At 54.8% G+C, this 14,870-nt stretch overlaps 1 protein-coding gene across 2 annotated transcripts in view; it reads right to left on the bottom strand.

Moving 5' to 3' along the window:
- Nucleotides 1-14,870, bottom strand: part of RYR1 (ryanodine receptor 1) — a 125,076-nt gene that overhangs the window by 55,022 nt on the left and 55,184 nt on the right. For both annotated transcript variants that reach the window (XM_065926037.1, XM_065926038.1), the window contains exons 43-67: nucleotides 14,566-14,701; nucleotides 14,132-14,318; nucleotides 13,932-14,040; nucleotides 13,436-13,556; nucleotides 13,173-13,342; nucleotides 12,662-12,882; nucleotides 12,489-12,579; nucleotides 11,441-11,581; nucleotides 10,873-11,036; nucleotides 10,698-10,776; nucleotides 10,355-10,444; nucleotides 9,529-9,669; nucleotides 9,106-9,180; nucleotides 8,930-9,005; nucleotides 7,745-7,868; nucleotides 7,324-7,439; nucleotides 5,521-5,588; nucleotides 5,304-5,425; nucleotides 4,782-4,831; nucleotides 4,312-4,372; nucleotides 3,946-4,184; nucleotides 2,651-2,732; nucleotides 2,014-2,144; nucleotides 1,440-1,772; nucleotides 276-516 (exon numbers count right to left, since the gene is read on the bottom strand). In XM_065926037.1, the coding sequence (XP_065782109.1) occupies nucleotides 276-516; nucleotides 1,440-1,772; nucleotides 2,014-2,144; nucleotides 2,651-2,732; nucleotides 3,946-4,184; nucleotides 4,312-4,372; nucleotides 4,782-4,831; nucleotides 5,304-5,425; nucleotides 5,521-5,588; nucleotides 7,324-7,439; nucleotides 7,745-7,868; nucleotides 8,930-9,005; nucleotides 9,106-9,180; nucleotides 9,529-9,669; nucleotides 10,355-10,444; nucleotides 10,698-10,776; nucleotides 10,873-11,036; nucleotides 11,441-11,581; nucleotides 12,489-12,579; nucleotides 12,662-12,882; nucleotides 13,173-13,342; nucleotides 13,436-13,556; nucleotides 13,932-14,040; nucleotides 14,132-14,318; nucleotides 14,566-14,701 (3,368 nt within the window). The remainder of the gene's footprint in view (nucleotides 1-275; nucleotides 517-1,439; nucleotides 1,773-2,013; nucleotides 2,145-2,650; nucleotides 2,733-3,945; nucleotides 4,185-4,311; nucleotides 4,373-4,781; nucleotides 4,832-5,303; nucleotides 5,426-5,520; nucleotides 5,589-7,323; nucleotides 7,440-7,744; nucleotides 7,869-8,929; nucleotides 9,006-9,105; nucleotides 9,181-9,528; nucleotides 9,670-10,354; nucleotides 10,445-10,697; nucleotides 10,777-10,872; nucleotides 11,037-11,440; nucleotides 11,582-12,488; nucleotides 12,580-12,661; nucleotides 12,883-13,172; nucleotides 13,343-13,435; nucleotides 13,557-13,931; nucleotides 14,041-14,131; nucleotides 14,319-14,565; nucleotides 14,702-14,870) is intronic.

Genomic DNA, 14,870 nt, shown 5'->3' with positions numbered 1-14,870 from the left:
ACACAGCACTGGAGGAGGGAAATATGGCTCCTTCTGGCTAACACTGAAACCCTCACAGGGCCTCAGATTCAGGAGGTTTCAAGGAGCAGAAGGGGAGCAAACACAAGCTGGCTTCTATTGGTCCAGAAGCAACAGGGGCTGGGGGTCAGGAGGTGGGGTGGGATGAAGTGGGAATTACAAATTTATAGCAAGTCAGAGGCGAGAGGTCAGAAGGGGTCCAGGGAAGCCAGAGGCCAGGCTGGGGGGTGTGGGGGGACAGCTGGGGGCTTGCTGACCTGTTGTTGTCCACGTAGCGGATGAGCAGCGGGTAGAGGGCGTACAGGTCCCGGCAGAGCACGGAGAACTCATCCCGCACCAGGAGCTCGCCCTCCTCGGCCTCCGCCTTGGCCTCCAGACGCAGCTGCTCCTCCTCAGCCACCACCTTCCCTGCCCGCTTGCGCAGCCGCCCGATGGTGGGGATGAAGTGAGAATGCAGCAGCTCCGGCCGGGCCCGGCTCACGATGGGCTGGGCGAACACTGCAGGAGCAGACGGGGCGCATGGCTGCTGGCCGGCCACTGACTCCAGCACCTCATCTATGACCTGTGATCCCACCCCTGACCTCCGTTCCCATCCCTGACTTCCAACCTGTGCCTCTGACCTAGAAGCTAACATTGATCCCAGCCTGACCCTCATGTCTGACCCCAGCATCGACTTATGATTTCACACCTGATCTCAGATTGTGACCTCTGACACAGCTCCTGAATCTTCATCCCACCCACCATAACCTTTGACCTGAAACTGTGACCCTCTAGCCTGACACAGGTCCTTGACCTCTGACCCCAACAAGTGAATCCTAACCTGATACCCTACCCTAGCCCATGACATCTCACTCCAGTCTTTAACCTCTGACCTGGTCTATACCCAGATGGAGCTCACCACATGATTTTTGACCAGTGCCTCTGGCTTCTTACCTTCTCTGGCCTCTGACCCTGGCCTCTGACCCCAGTTCTGATCTCTAGCTTGGCTCTGATCCAAAACTCAACCCCTGACATGGAACTTATGAACCAGGAATCCCAACCTTTTAAAGACTCATTTCTTGACCTTGGACCCAGAACCCTAACTGTCCATATCAGGGACCCCGATGTTTGACCTGGTTCTCTGGCCCTTTGTATAAGGAACTCAGCCTTCTGACTCAGCTCCTGACCCTTTCCAAGGCTCCAGAAATTCCAAATCCAGCCTGGAAGATTCCCAGGATCCATGCATCCCTCTCAGACTCTATGACCCTGAGATTCTGGCTTCTGGGGATGATCTCTGGCCTTGTGATCCTGAGAAAACCGAGATCTGACTCCTCCCCATTCCCAGAAAACCACAGACCCTGAGATCTCCCTCTGAGATCCAGGGACCTGAGTCCCAGGACACTGGCCCCAGTTCTCTGGACCTGCATGCTTGCCAGACCCACCAGCCAGTCGCTTCATCCAGGTGGCCTCGTCAATGCCCAGGTTGTTGACGATGATCCGCAGGATGTTCCCCAGCAGCGAGTTGAGGTGGTCGGAGGTGACGGCTGTGCAGGGTGGGGGGGCCCCGGCAGGCAGGGCGGGTGGGGGTGCCTCGGGCCCGCGCTCCCACCAGCGGGGCAGGTAACTGCACAACATGGGCAGCGTGATCTCGATGACGTGCGGCATCTCCGTGTAGCGGGCCCCCGACTCAGCCAGCCCCCCAATGTCGGCCATGAGCCGCTCCAGCACTGGGATGTCGGGACACATCTCCTCCACGCTGTTGGGGAGCCCCAGGACTGGGGTGCGGGGAGGGGGTCAGGGCATGCCAACTCCTCATGCCCTGACCTCAGTGTCCATACCACAAACTGCTGTCCCCATAAACTCTGGGGTTCCCCAATCTGAAGCACCCGCAAGCTGGGGAATCCTCAACACCTCAGGGCCCAGACTGGACCCCACTACCTTCACAGTGGGTCTCCTTGGACCCCATGTGGGTGGAAGACAACCCCTGCTAGTCTCCCCAGCCCCAGCCCCACTTACTGGCCCGCTCCCGGGGAGACTTGGTGGTGTACACTGAGCAGGCGTTGTATTCATTCAGCTGTGGCTCCAGGAACGCCACCGGCATGGCCGCTGCCAGGCGGGCCAGGCACTCGCCCAAAGCTGGCCGCAATCTGGAAGAGACGGCTGTGCTCAGCTCCCAAGCCCCCTCTGCCCAGTCCTGGATCCCAGTCCCGTCCTCCACAGAAGCGCCTCTCCCAGGACCCTTTGGAGCAGAGCAGCCATTCACCGGTGGCCACTGATGCAGCCATTTCCCTGGGTTTCCTGAATGTCCTCTTGCTCCCTCAATGATCTGGGCTCAGGAGCGCCCACTTGGGCACTGCGGCCGCCCTCCGCAGTTCCCCCCAGCATGACTGGCTCCCGTGGGCCACCAGAGTTTCTGCGTGCCCCCTGCCGGCGTAGAACAACCTAGCATCCTGGTTGCCAAGGGCCTGTGGCCGCCTTCACGGGCCTTCCTCTGAGCGCCCTCACGTGGCCACACTGAGGAACTGCAGTTGCCACAGTCCGCTTGTCATCTGAAGACAAACCATCTCCCAGCTTTTCACTCCCGTTTTCTGAGCCCTCACGTCCCTGAACCCCCACAGCCCCCACCCCAGCCCCAAACTCTCTCTCTCCTTACTTTTCCACGTAAGGGTTCCTGGTGGTCCCCAGAGAGTAGATACTGCACAGTGTTCGGTAGCAAGAGACCTGGACGTCATCCACTGAGGGGGGGAGGAAGGGTGGGGCTAAGGTTAGTCCGGTCCTCCCTTAACCCCATCTCTTGTCTGCAAATGACAGAGTCAGAGCAGGGGCTATAGAGCCAGCCTGCCATTTACTAGTTTTGGCCTCAGTTTCCCTCTCTGTAAAATGTGGATAAATATAGTATTTTCCTTACGGAGTTGCTGTGAAGATTAAACGAATTAATACCCAGAAAGCAATTGGGACAGGGTACACAGCAGGCGTTCAGTAAAGGCTAGCTGTTCTTTCCTTGGAGAAGGGGCATGGATCTCTCTGATGATAGTGCTGGAGACTGTCTCCAGAATATGCAAACAGACATCCAATCCTGACTTCAATATCGGTTATCCACACACTCCCCAGGAGGCCAGGTTAAGAATCTCATCAAGTTCCTAAATGTCATGAGGGGGCAGGGGAACTGTTCTAAATTGAAAAGAGGTGATAGAGGCATGACAACCAAATGCAGTAAGAGAAACCTCATCAAATTCTGAATTTAAAAAAAAATTAAAGACATTTTGAGGGTAATAGGGACATCTAACCATAGTCAGGCTAAGTGTGATACTGAAATTGTGGTTACAGGAGAAAAGGTTCTGCAACATGTAGGTGTTGAAGGCTGAATATTTAGGGATGAGGTGTCACTGTGTGTGCAGCTCATATTCAAGAGTTCAACAAAAAGTCTGAAGATACCTTCATCATAAGTGGTGTGTGACTCTTTTGCAACCCCATGGACTGTAGCCCACCAGGCTTCTCTGCCCATGGGATTCTCCAGGCAAGAATACTGGAGTGGGTTGCCATTTCCTTCTCCAGGGGATCTTCCCAACCCAGGGATCGAACACGTGTCTCTTATGTCTCCTGCATTGGCAGGCGGGTTCTATACCACTAGCACCACCTGGGAAGCCAACACAGCCAAAAGTAAATAAATAAGTAAATATTTTTAAATAAGAAATATACATGTAACTTGCTTAAGCAACAGTGAAGGAGGGTCTTTTGTTAAATCTGTGGAATGAATATTCTGATTAGCTCATTCTGTTCCCTACCAATTTACTGAACTGAATGCACACTTTGCTTATGGCAATGAAACCTCTCAATAAACACAACACTGAAACACCCGCAAACTCTACCAGGCACACTGGGATGGCTGGTGTTGGTGGAACTGACACCCCCAGCCCCACCCCGGCCCTTGGGATCAGTAGCCCTTACAGATAACATCGTCTCCGAACTGATGCTGGGCGATGTGCTGGAAGAGGGTGGTGAGGACCGGCAGCAGGGCCACGGTGGTGTAGGTGAGGTTCTGGCCCACACCCTTCACCTGCGTGCGCGCCTGTGACACCTTGCCAAGCCGCAGGTTCTCCACCATCTTCTCAATGTCCTCCGAGGCGCTCTCAAAGAAGGAACGGAGGCCAGCCTTCACGATCTCGGGACCAGACTTCATCACGGTCCTAGGAGGGAAGCGGGGGCACTCTGCAATCTGAGATTCGAGATTGCAGAGAGTCCAGGAGAATAGGGGCTGGGGGCGGCGGAGGGCAGGGGTAGAATGGGAGTGGGCACCGTGACCCATGGCCCCACCTGGCATCCAGGGAGCGTGCCAGGATGTGAAGACAGTTGACCACAGCTGGGGCATCCGTGCCTGGGGGAGGAAGGTGGGCCTGGGTGAAGGAGGGGTTGTGACGACAGCACCTCCCTCTACACCCACCTCAACTCATATCTCTCCACCCACCCCTCCCCCACTGCATAGGCCCCTGTCCTTTCCTCATCCTGTGACCCCTCTGCCGGTCCCTCCCGCACCCCAGCCCTGACCTCTGGGCCATCACTGTCTGGTGAGGAGTCTGGGAACTCCAAGGTGGCAGGGCCCAGGACTCTCCCAGTCATTGGCCCATCCCCAGGACTACCCACTCCATGTCCAAGTCCAGAGGAAGAACAGTGAAGGTTGTTCAGATTAAGGCATGAACCTGGGCCATATCTCTTCAGGGTGAGGTTGTGAAGAGGCGAAGAGAGGGAAGATTGGGGAGAAGGGCTTGGGGAGCAGACCTACTCACCAAAGAGAGAGACTCGGTGACGGACAAGAGCCGCAAGCTTGCAGAAGAGGCTGAAGAAAGAGAAAGGAACAGGACAAGGGAAACGGGGAGCAAGGACAGTGAGGGGACACAATTAGAGGAGGAGAGACAGGGACGACAGGGAGGGAGGGACAGAGCCAGGAGGAGGAAGGACGATGGGGGAGAAAATGAAGGAGACAGACATTGAATGGGAGAGGGGAGCAGAGAGATGAACCAGCTAGAGAGTTGCAAGCAGTAACTGGGATGCTGGGGATGGGGAGGCTGATCTGCCTTTCTGATAGGATGCCCGATTCACCCCAGTCTGCCTGAAAGTCCCATATCCTGGGGGGGGGGGGCACCCCAGGACAGTTTGTCAGCCTAGCCCTTCAATCACCTCTGCAGGTAGACTGATCAGTGCCCAGTACCCAGGAACAGAGCCTTTCAAGTCCAAGGTTGGGAGGAAAGGACCCAGGATTACAACGCCATGAGGCCAGAGGCCTGAGTCAGAAGTCCTGGGGGGCTCACCTGGTGATCATCTCCTTCTCCTTGTTGGAGGCATGGCCACCACTGCCCAGCACTTTGGCTGGGGTGGACAGGAAATAGAGGCAGTGGTTGGTGAAGTACTGGTTGATCAAAGGGAGCAGGATCTGGGGGCGTGGGGAAGAGATAAAGGGGTTTGGGTGGAGGGTGAGGAAAGCCCACCCGTCCCCAGCCTCCTTTGGCTTCTGTGGCCACCTCTCACCTTGGCAAAGAATTTAATCTCCTGTTCGTGAGGGGACTTTTCCACTCGTCCACTGCTGACCACGGCCTCTGGTGGGGGAAGGCAAATAGGGGTCATGGTGGCTTCAATTCTAGGGAACTCAGGGTTTTCTGATGGGGCAAACTGAGGGTATGACAGGAGATAAGCTCCTGGCATGAAGTCACTGTTGTCAGCTTTGAGGTAAACCTCTCTCCCCTGTTTTCATCTGATCCCAGTTCCTTGATCAATCCCTTCCTGATGCTGAAAATGGAGAGGAGGACAAACTGGAATGGGGTAAGGCCATGAAACATTCCCCCTCCTCACCTGGCACTGAGTAAATGTGGAATGAATAAATGAAAAGAGAAGTCAGTGTAGACAGAAAGAAAAGAATTTGTGATAGGTGAGGAGGGGAAATTTAAAAAGTTAAATTTAACCTTTTTTTGGCTGCAGTGCACGGCATGTGGCATCTTAGTTCCCTGACCAGGATTAAACTCGTGGCCCTGCACTGGAAGCGTGGAGTCTTAACCACTAGACTGCCAGGGAAGACCCCTAGGTTGAACTTTAAAGTAGAAATCCATTTCAATCATCATCATCATAGTGATAATAATAATTCATATTATTAAAATAATATTACTAAAATAATAATAAGGCTTAATTACTAAACACTTGCTATGTCCCTGGCACTGTGAGAAATGTCCTTGTAAAATCTCCTCCCAACATGGGAGGCCTGACTGGTCCTTTGTCCCCATTTTACAGATGAGGAAATTGAGGTGCAACAGCTTACTTTAGGTCACTCAGCAAATAAGGGACAGAACGACTGCTAGTTATAGTGAACAGAATCCCCATTTCACAGATGAGGAAGCTAAGGTTCAGGAGCAAAGGGAATTTCCAGGAGGGTGTGCAGCACGGGAGTCCCACTCACATGGGATTTGGGGTGAGACGTGTGAATGAATCCTGTTGGGCCTTTCACTTAGCTGGAGGAAATTTGGGGTTCCGGGGTGGCTCTCTGGGGGAAGCTGGGGTTTCAGGGGCTCCACTTGTGACTCTTAGTGACATGTAAGAGGCATCTGCAGGACATCTCCACAACCTCAGCCTTCAAATTAGACCCAGAATCTCCCAGTTCTCGCTCCCTTCTGCCCCTGACCCCCCACAGGCAGTCAGAGGGAGCCTGTGAACACCCGGCAGACCAGGGTACTCTGCTGCTTAGACTGCTCCCAGGGCAGCATCTCACTCAGAGTAACAAGCCACAGTCCTCACCATGACCTGCAAAGCCTGGCGTGATCTTTCTGTCACCTTTCTGACCCCATTTCCTCTCAGTCTCCCCACCATCCCACCCATCCCACTCTGCTTCAGCCACAGGGACCTCCTAATACATCTGCAGCCTCTGCACGGGCTGATCCTCTGCCTGAAATACTCTCCCCAGATGACCAAGTAGCTCTCTCCCTAGCTTCCTGGAATATTCTATTTACAATTACATCCGGCCCACACTCCCAGCCCTCTTTAGCTGGCTCTAGTGTATTCCTCTCCCCATAACACTAATCACTTTCTAACACACGAAGTGATCCCGTCATTTCCAACGTTAATTGTCTGAATCCACCGTGGGAATGTATCCGCCGTGGGAATGTAAGTTGCAAGGACAGGGATCTTTATCTTGTTCATCGTCCTATTCTCAATCCCTAGGACAATGTCTGGCTCAATGACTAAATGGGGAGGGCGCGGGGGCGGGGGGGGGGGACAGAAATGCATGAACTGGGTCCCTAGATGAAACTGCAGCTAAGGTGGGCACGGGGAGGGAATTCTTCGTACCCAGGTGGGCGATAAACTCCTGAGAAATGTCCATCCAGCGCAGCAACTGCTGCAGGAAGCCGAAGGCGAACCGTTTCTCAATGGAAGACGTGTCCAGTTCCATGTCCTTAAGACCTCTGCGTGCAGGCGGAGCGAGGGGTCAGCTCAGACCCAGACCCGCGGTGTTTCCTGCCTCTTTCTAGTTTCCCCTGGACTCCTACGGGACCCACCTTCGTTTTCCAGGCCCCACCCTTCTTAGACTCCTCCCCTCTGGCCCCGCCTCTGCCCACAGGCCACACCCTCTGGCCCCGCCCTAGCCCCGCCCCATCAGCCTCCTCTCTCTGGCTCCGCCTCCGCAATTTAGAATCCGCCTCTCCCAGCTTTTGCTGGGGTTCCGCGCGTGATCCCTACCGCTCCCCCGCCCAGCTTCCAGCCCTCTTGCCTGGTGACCGCGTAGCCGTTCATCTGCAGAAACTTCAACAGCTCCTGGGCCTTCTCCCGATCTCGCGCCTTCTCCTTGGCGGTGAGCGTGTCGTAGGGAACCAGCAGGGGGTGGGTCCCACCACCTGGGGCAGCAAAGACCAGAAATTAGGGGCGTTGGTGGGAGGGGGAACCCAGATCTCTCATTGACGTGGTTCCTGAAGTTGAAAGTGTGCACAATTATAGTAATATAGGGAGATAAGGTAAGAATAACCAACCATTGCTTTCAGATGCTCCCCACATCCTCCCCACAGCCCTACAGGAGTAAATGCTGTGATTATCCTCACTGCAGAGACGCAGAAAAAGCTGGCTTAAAACTCAACATTCAAAAAACTAAGATCATGGTATCTGGTCCCATCACTTCCATGGCAAATAGGTGGGGAAACAATGGAAACAGTGACAGACTTTATTTTCTTGGGCTCCAAAATCACTGCAGATGGTGACTGCAGCCATGAAATTAAAAGACGCTTGCTCCTTGGAAGAAAAGCTATGACAAACCTAGACAGCATATTAAAAAGCAGAGACATTACTTTGCCAACAAAGGTCCATCTAGTCAAAGCTATGGTTTTTCCATTAGTCATGTATGGATGTGAGAGTTGGACCATAAAGAAGGCCTGGTGCTGAAAATTGATGCTTTTGAACTGTGGTGTTGGAGAAGACTCTTGAGAGTCCCTTGGACTGCAAGGAGATTCAACCAGTCCATCCTAAAGGAAATAGGTCCTGAATATTCACTAGAAGGACTCATGCTGAAGCTGAAACTCCAATACTTTGGCCACCTGATGGGAAAAACTGACTCATTAGAAAAGACCCTGATGTTGGGCAATTGAAGACTGGAGGAGAAGGGAACAACAGAGGATGAGATGGCTGGATGGCATCACCAACTCGATGGACATGAGTTTGAGCAAGCTCTGGGAGTTGGTGATGGACAAGAAAACCTGGGGTGCTGCAGTCCATGGAGTCACCAAGAGTTGGGCCTGACTGAGCAACAGAACTGAACTGAGAGACACAGAAAGGAAGGTTTAATGGGGGTGAAAGCAATCGTTCAAAGTCACACAACTCTAACCCAGGCCCTTAGGACTCCAGAGCCTGTGACTAGGAGAACTGAGGAGAAGGGGAGTCTGTGCGGGGGTGGGGTGGGCGCCCTCACCCTTGGCTTCCAGCTCCTGCTTCTTTTTGCGCCCCCATGTGTTGTGGTAATTTTCCGCCAGTTGTTCCGCCATGGCCTAGGAGTGGATGCAAAGGGGTCAAGGCCCACATTCAGAGGATGTTCTCCTCCCAACACAGACACCTCCATGTTCCCAAATAAAGGGCCAGAAGACTCACTTGCAGCTCCCGAGACAGGGTAACTCCACTGAGATCGGGGGGTTGCGGGTTGTAGCCTTCCCTTGCATCATAGGTCTGGGGTGACAAGGGAGGGGGGGGCATGATTGGTTCACAGGAAGCCCAGGCCCCAACCCAGTTTATCCCCTCCTCTGCAACCTTTCCTTAAAGGCCTGCCTCTAAGCCACCCTCTGCTCTTCTGCCCTTTGCAGTTTTTCAGGCTCCAGATCTCTTAGCCTGCACCCCTCTCCTGGCCTCCCCGCTACTGCTGACCCCACTTCCTTCCCTTGGGCCCTTTTCCCTCTCTCAATCCCACATCCTACCTAGCCCCACCCTTCCTGGCCCCACCCCTCCTGACCCCGCCCCTTCTAGCCGCTCTCCACCGCGTCTTGACCCCACCCCTGCCCCCACCCCGCCCGCCTCCACCTGGGCGCTTTGGGAAATCTTCCGGGTTTTCTTCTTCTCCGTCTTCTCCTCCTCACCCTCCCTGGCTTTCTCTATCGTCCATTCCCAGGCAATCATGGCCTTCAAGGACTCCTTTATGGGCCAGCGGTAAATCTCTTTGTCCTGGGGTGCACAGGAGGGAGCGGAGTTAGTGGAATGGGGTGAGAGGGAGGGGGAGGTAGGACCTCCTGGCTCAGCCTCATTGGCCACCAGGGCCCCAAGAAGGGGAAAACCCTTGACAATATGTCTAGGAAGTGGTCCAGTCCGGATTCAAAACCAAGTCTCTTACCTGCCCTGTAACACAGCCTCCCAAACAAGTTCTCATCATCCCATGCTACACATGAGACTCAGAGAAGTTAAGTTGTATGGTCAAGGAATCAAACCTAGTCCCTCTGACTGTTTCTAAAACAAGAGACACCAGGAGTCCGTGATCTATGGGAGGCAGTCAGGTTTGCCAGAAGGCAAAGTCCATAGAGCTGACTCATTAGAAAAGACCCTGATGCTGGGAAAGACTGAGGATAGGAGGAGAAGGGGGCTACAGAGGATGAGATGGTTGGATGGCATCATTGATTCAATGGACATGAGTTTGAGCAAGTTTGAGATAGTGAAGGACAGGGGAGCCTGGCATGCTGCAGTTCACAGGGTCCCAAAGAGTTGGACACAAATGAGCGGCTGACCAACAACATAAGTCCATGGGTGAGGAACTCCAATCCACAGATCCAGCTAGATCCAAGCCTATGAAGCTGCCTCCTCCTCTCTGAAGCCCCCAATTTTGGACCCCCAACTTTCTGCCCCAAGGTTTGGTCACCTTCTCTGAAAAGGTCTTGTAGGGCCTCAGCATGGGATGGGTCTTGAGTTCCTCATCTATGTTCTCCCCATAGGACCAGTTGTTCTGGATCTGAAGGATGAGATGGGACAGGTGGGGACAGTGTCACTATGGAGTTGAGGGTGGGAGCGGGATGAGGGGTGGACACCAACCTGGGGAACACTGAAGGGGAGCCCTGGAGGGGTTGAGGGCTCCAGGAGGGGTTATGGGTCTCAGGGAAACCTGGGGCCCTTGAGGAGGATCTGGGTCTGGGGGAAAGCTGGGGTCTTGAGGAAGGTGGGCAAGGGTGGGGAGTTCCTGGGGAGGGGAGGATCCTGATGCTGACCTTGTCGAAGGCCCACTTCTCGTGTGTGTACTCCGCGAACTTGTTAATGAAGGAGTCCAGCTTCTCTGGGATGATCACACTATTGGGGGGATGGGGTCAGCAGATGTTGGATCTGGCCTGTCCTTCCATCTCTGAAACCTCCTTCCCCCAGCCCCCCACTGCCCGCAGGCCTCACTTGAGAGTCTCCACAGGCCGAGGATCAAAGTTGCCTTCAGCATCCACCGTGGCCTTTTTCTCAGCCTTGGATGAGTATGAGGCATCCACGTAGTCCGGGGGCAGGGCCCCTGCGATGGCACACAGGCAGGGCATAGCCATGCGGTACAACTCTTGATCATATTTCTGGGGAATGTGAGGGGGGCAGGGTGGGTCACTGCAGGCCTGGCTGAGCCTTCCAATTCTGGAGCCCCAGGACTTCAAATTCACCCCTCCAATAATCAACCCTCTTTCTCAAGCCCTCAGACCTGAAGTATGGTCTCACTCTGAAACTCAAACCTCAAACCCACCCGGACTCTCAAAGCACCCCTAACTAATCCTCTCCAAGGCCCCAAACTAGAGTCCCCCATTCCCTCTTCCGTGACATTCAAACCAGAGACCCAACTCATAGATCCTCCTAGATCCAGACCTGCAGAACTGGGGATGCATCCCTCCCTGAACCCCCAAACTGGGAATTTCATTTTCAATCCCTGACTTCAGATCCCAAGCCCTCCAAACAGGTTTCTTTCAGGAGCCCTGGGTGCTCAGACCTTATGGGCCAGCGAGTCAAAGATGCCCCAGAAGAGTTTACGAGTGAGGTGCAGCTCTTCCTCCGAGGTGACCCCAAAATTGGCCCAACCTGTGGGGAGGCAGTAGTACTTCCAACAGCGCTCATAGTGGTTGGTGAGGAGCTGGGTGGGAGCAAGAGGGGGACACACAAATGAGGGAGACATAAACAGGTGGAAGGCAAATAAAGGCCTAGGGAGGCCCAGGGTGCCAATGATTTTAAATTATGAAGGAGGTGTAGATCATGCAAATGACATGCTAATAAGAGAATTATATGCATATTGGGAAGTGATCTTGGACAGTTTAAATTTGGCACTCTTATTTAGAATTGGGATGGGCATTAAATCAAAGCTGGATTTGCTTTACACAAATAAGCATGCGGATATTAGTCCACGGGAAGGGTCATGTGCAAATGGGCATAAAGATGAAGTGATCTGTCTTTATGTGAATTAACATGGCAAGGAGAAACATACTCAGTACTCCATGCAAACATATGGTAATTGGGGAGAGAGCCTCTACCATCCAATACGCAAATTGGAAATGGGCTGATTTAGATGTATTGTGCAAAATAGTTAAGACATGTGAGTTGGAGGTATCTCCTTAGGCAAACAAGCATGCAAATGAAAAAATAATAGGCGAGATAGTGTGAAAATATGTAGGATAGCTGTGGTACTGTTGATTCAAGTAAATGCTCTCATTTGAATAGCGGAAGGCTGGTGGTCTAAGCATGTGAATAAGCTTACTGATTAGAAAAAGCGGTGCGTCCCACACAAATATATGCTAATTAAGGGGGGCTGGCTCACTGTTGAGCGAATTAAACTCTAATTAGGGAGTGCTAGAGGCACCAATGACGCAAAATGAATGACCTGGGAATCCTAGTATGAAAATAAGAATATTAAAGAAGTTTCTATGCGGCCTGCTGCCCGAACATTTGCAGGTTAACCAGCCCAGGCGATGTGATACTGAAAAGTTGCAGAGCAAGGCGGTGGGTGGAGCATGGAAATACGCAAGGTGAAGCGGCCTTGCCCTCACCTTGAGCGGCATCTTGGCGAACTCGTTAAGGATGGGCACGTCGAACACCAGGCGCCGCAGCAAGTGCTGCAGCATGGACGGCCGGATGTACCTGCGGGGACACGCACAGGGCGGGGTTATCTCTCCCCAGGGCCCGCCCCACTCGTGGCCCCGCCCACCTGGCCCCGCCCCACCTGCAGAGCGCCATCAGGCATTCCTCGATGACGTCGCGTTGCGCCTTGGTGAGCGAGCGGCCGCGGGACAGGCGGTACACCGTGTGAAGCATGGAGTCCACCATGATGGCGCGATGCTCCGTTCCCGCAAACAGCGGCGCACACTTGGTGATGAGCGGCAGCACCGCCAGGCACAGGTAGCGGTTCAGCGCCAGCGCCATCTCCGTCGTGCTGAAAGTGGCCTGGGGCGCAGGGTGGGGACATCAGGTCCCCCGTGCACGCTCCTGGGGTTGCCCTGGCAACTCAACCAGCCAGGCCTCTGATCTTCGCCCCAAACCTGCTCCTCCCAGTCTCTATTACCCTTGTTACTTTGAACTAAGAAAATTTCAAACATACAAAAGTCCAGGAGTCAATTAATGAACCCTCATTACCAGATTATCCAGATTACTCATTACCCAGATTAGACTGTTCTGCAGGCGTTCCCATGACCCATCTCAACTGTGGAGGCCGGGAGGGTGGCCAGGCTACTCACCGTGTCCAGCGAGGCAGCCGCCCGCATGTCGGGCAGGAACCCCACGTCCAGCACATGCAACAGGAAGTCCTGGTTCTCAATGCCATATACCCGGTCCAGGAAGAGAACCATCGACGCCTTGTGGTCGGGCACAAAGGATGCTGACATCTTTGGTTGCACCAGGGCCCCGTCTGTGGGCAAGGAGACTGGGATCAGGGCTGCCCTTGGGGCCCCTCTGCTTCTTCCCCAGTGTCAGTCCCTTGCTGAGTCCCGCTCCTCCGCACCTTTGCCCAGGGTGGGGATCTGCAGCGGGAGGCTGATGATGCCCACGAGGTCGTCCAGGGGCACGAGGGAGCGCAGGATGGCACGGATCCGCAGGGCCTCACCCTTACCGGCTTGAATTAGCTGGAGAGGGGAGGTGGACATGTCATCGGGCACCCCACACCGCGTTTGCCCATTCCATCCCTTCCTGACCCACTGGCACATAAAGCAGGACCCTGTCTGCTGGAGTGAATGCTAGAATTTCCAGCCCTGATCCCTCTGCATGCGCTGTTCGCCTGCAGCCCTGACAAGCCCGCTTTCATTGCCTGGTCTCCTCCACTGGACTGGGAGGTCCATGAGAGTGGGGCCACAGGCTCTCTTAGTTATTGCTGTGTCCCCTGCGTTGCCTGGCCCAGGACCAGCCACACAGCAAGAGCTAAATCAACGTCACTGAATGTCTGAATGAAGAGGTTCAAGGTTGGCCATGCCCTGCGCCCCAGCCGGGGCTTCAGGTCTCACATGCATCTCTGGCGCACAGCGTCCCAGCAGGTCAATCAAGGCTGCGTAGAAGGACATGATGGCATGTCCCAGGTGCACCCGGTTTTCTTCGGGGGGCTCCTCCCCGAAGCTGCAGGAGAAGGCGGTGATGTGAGGAGGGGGCGGCATCAAGGGGATTGGGGAGGTGGTTTGTTCTGTCGAGGAGAGGTCGGGAGACTCACTGCTCACGCCGCCGGTCCCTACGGACGCCTGGGCCGTCCCGCGCGGGGTCCTCGGAGATGCGGATGGCCTCTTCGATGGTGGCCAGCAGCCCCGAGCCGCCCTCGCCCCGCAGGGCAGGCCCAAAGCACTCGGGCTTGCGGATCAGCAGCCGCACCACCACGTTGGCATTCTCCTCCACGCTCTCACCTGGTGGCTCGCAGAGTCACAAGGCCTCTTGAGCCACTGCCCAGGGTTCGTCCCTGGGCGGCCCTCAACCTGGCACCTCGGGAGTGAACTCCAGGCCCCCGTTGACCTCCGGACCCTGCCCTGTACCCACTAGGAGGCACCCCTGCCCCCACCAGGCCTCTGGCCTAGAATATGGACCACATCCAAGGGAGGTTTGACCTGTGACCCCCCCAGCCTACCGCCCTGTTACCTCCACCTCCCGCCTCACCATTGACAAAGACAGCGAAGCGCAGGAAGTCCAGGTAACGCTCGCCACCACAGGGGTTCCAGCCGATGTCTGGGTACCCTTTGGCCAGGAGCATGGGGCAGCTTTGGAGGCCACAGCCAGCCAGGTAGGACACCACCTGGGCGTAGAGGGAGGCTCAGCCAGGGGCTGGACCCACACTACCTTCTTCCCCAAGGCTCAAGTCCCTGTCTGCCCCAGGACCTCTGCCATCCGATTGTCTCTGGATCCCTCAGCCAATAACCCTCATCTTCCACCATCATCTCCCCCCTGGACCATCGCAGGGGGCT

This window comes from Muntiacus reevesi, chromosome 2, assembly GCF_963930625.1.
Source record: "Muntiacus reevesi chromosome 2, mMunRee1.1, whole genome shotgun sequence".
NCBI lineage: Eukaryota > Metazoa > Chordata > Mammalia > Artiodactyla > Cervidae > Muntiacus > Muntiacus reevesi.
Note: the sequence above shows the minus strand (reverse complement) of the source record. Positions and strands in the feature narration are given on the sequence as shown.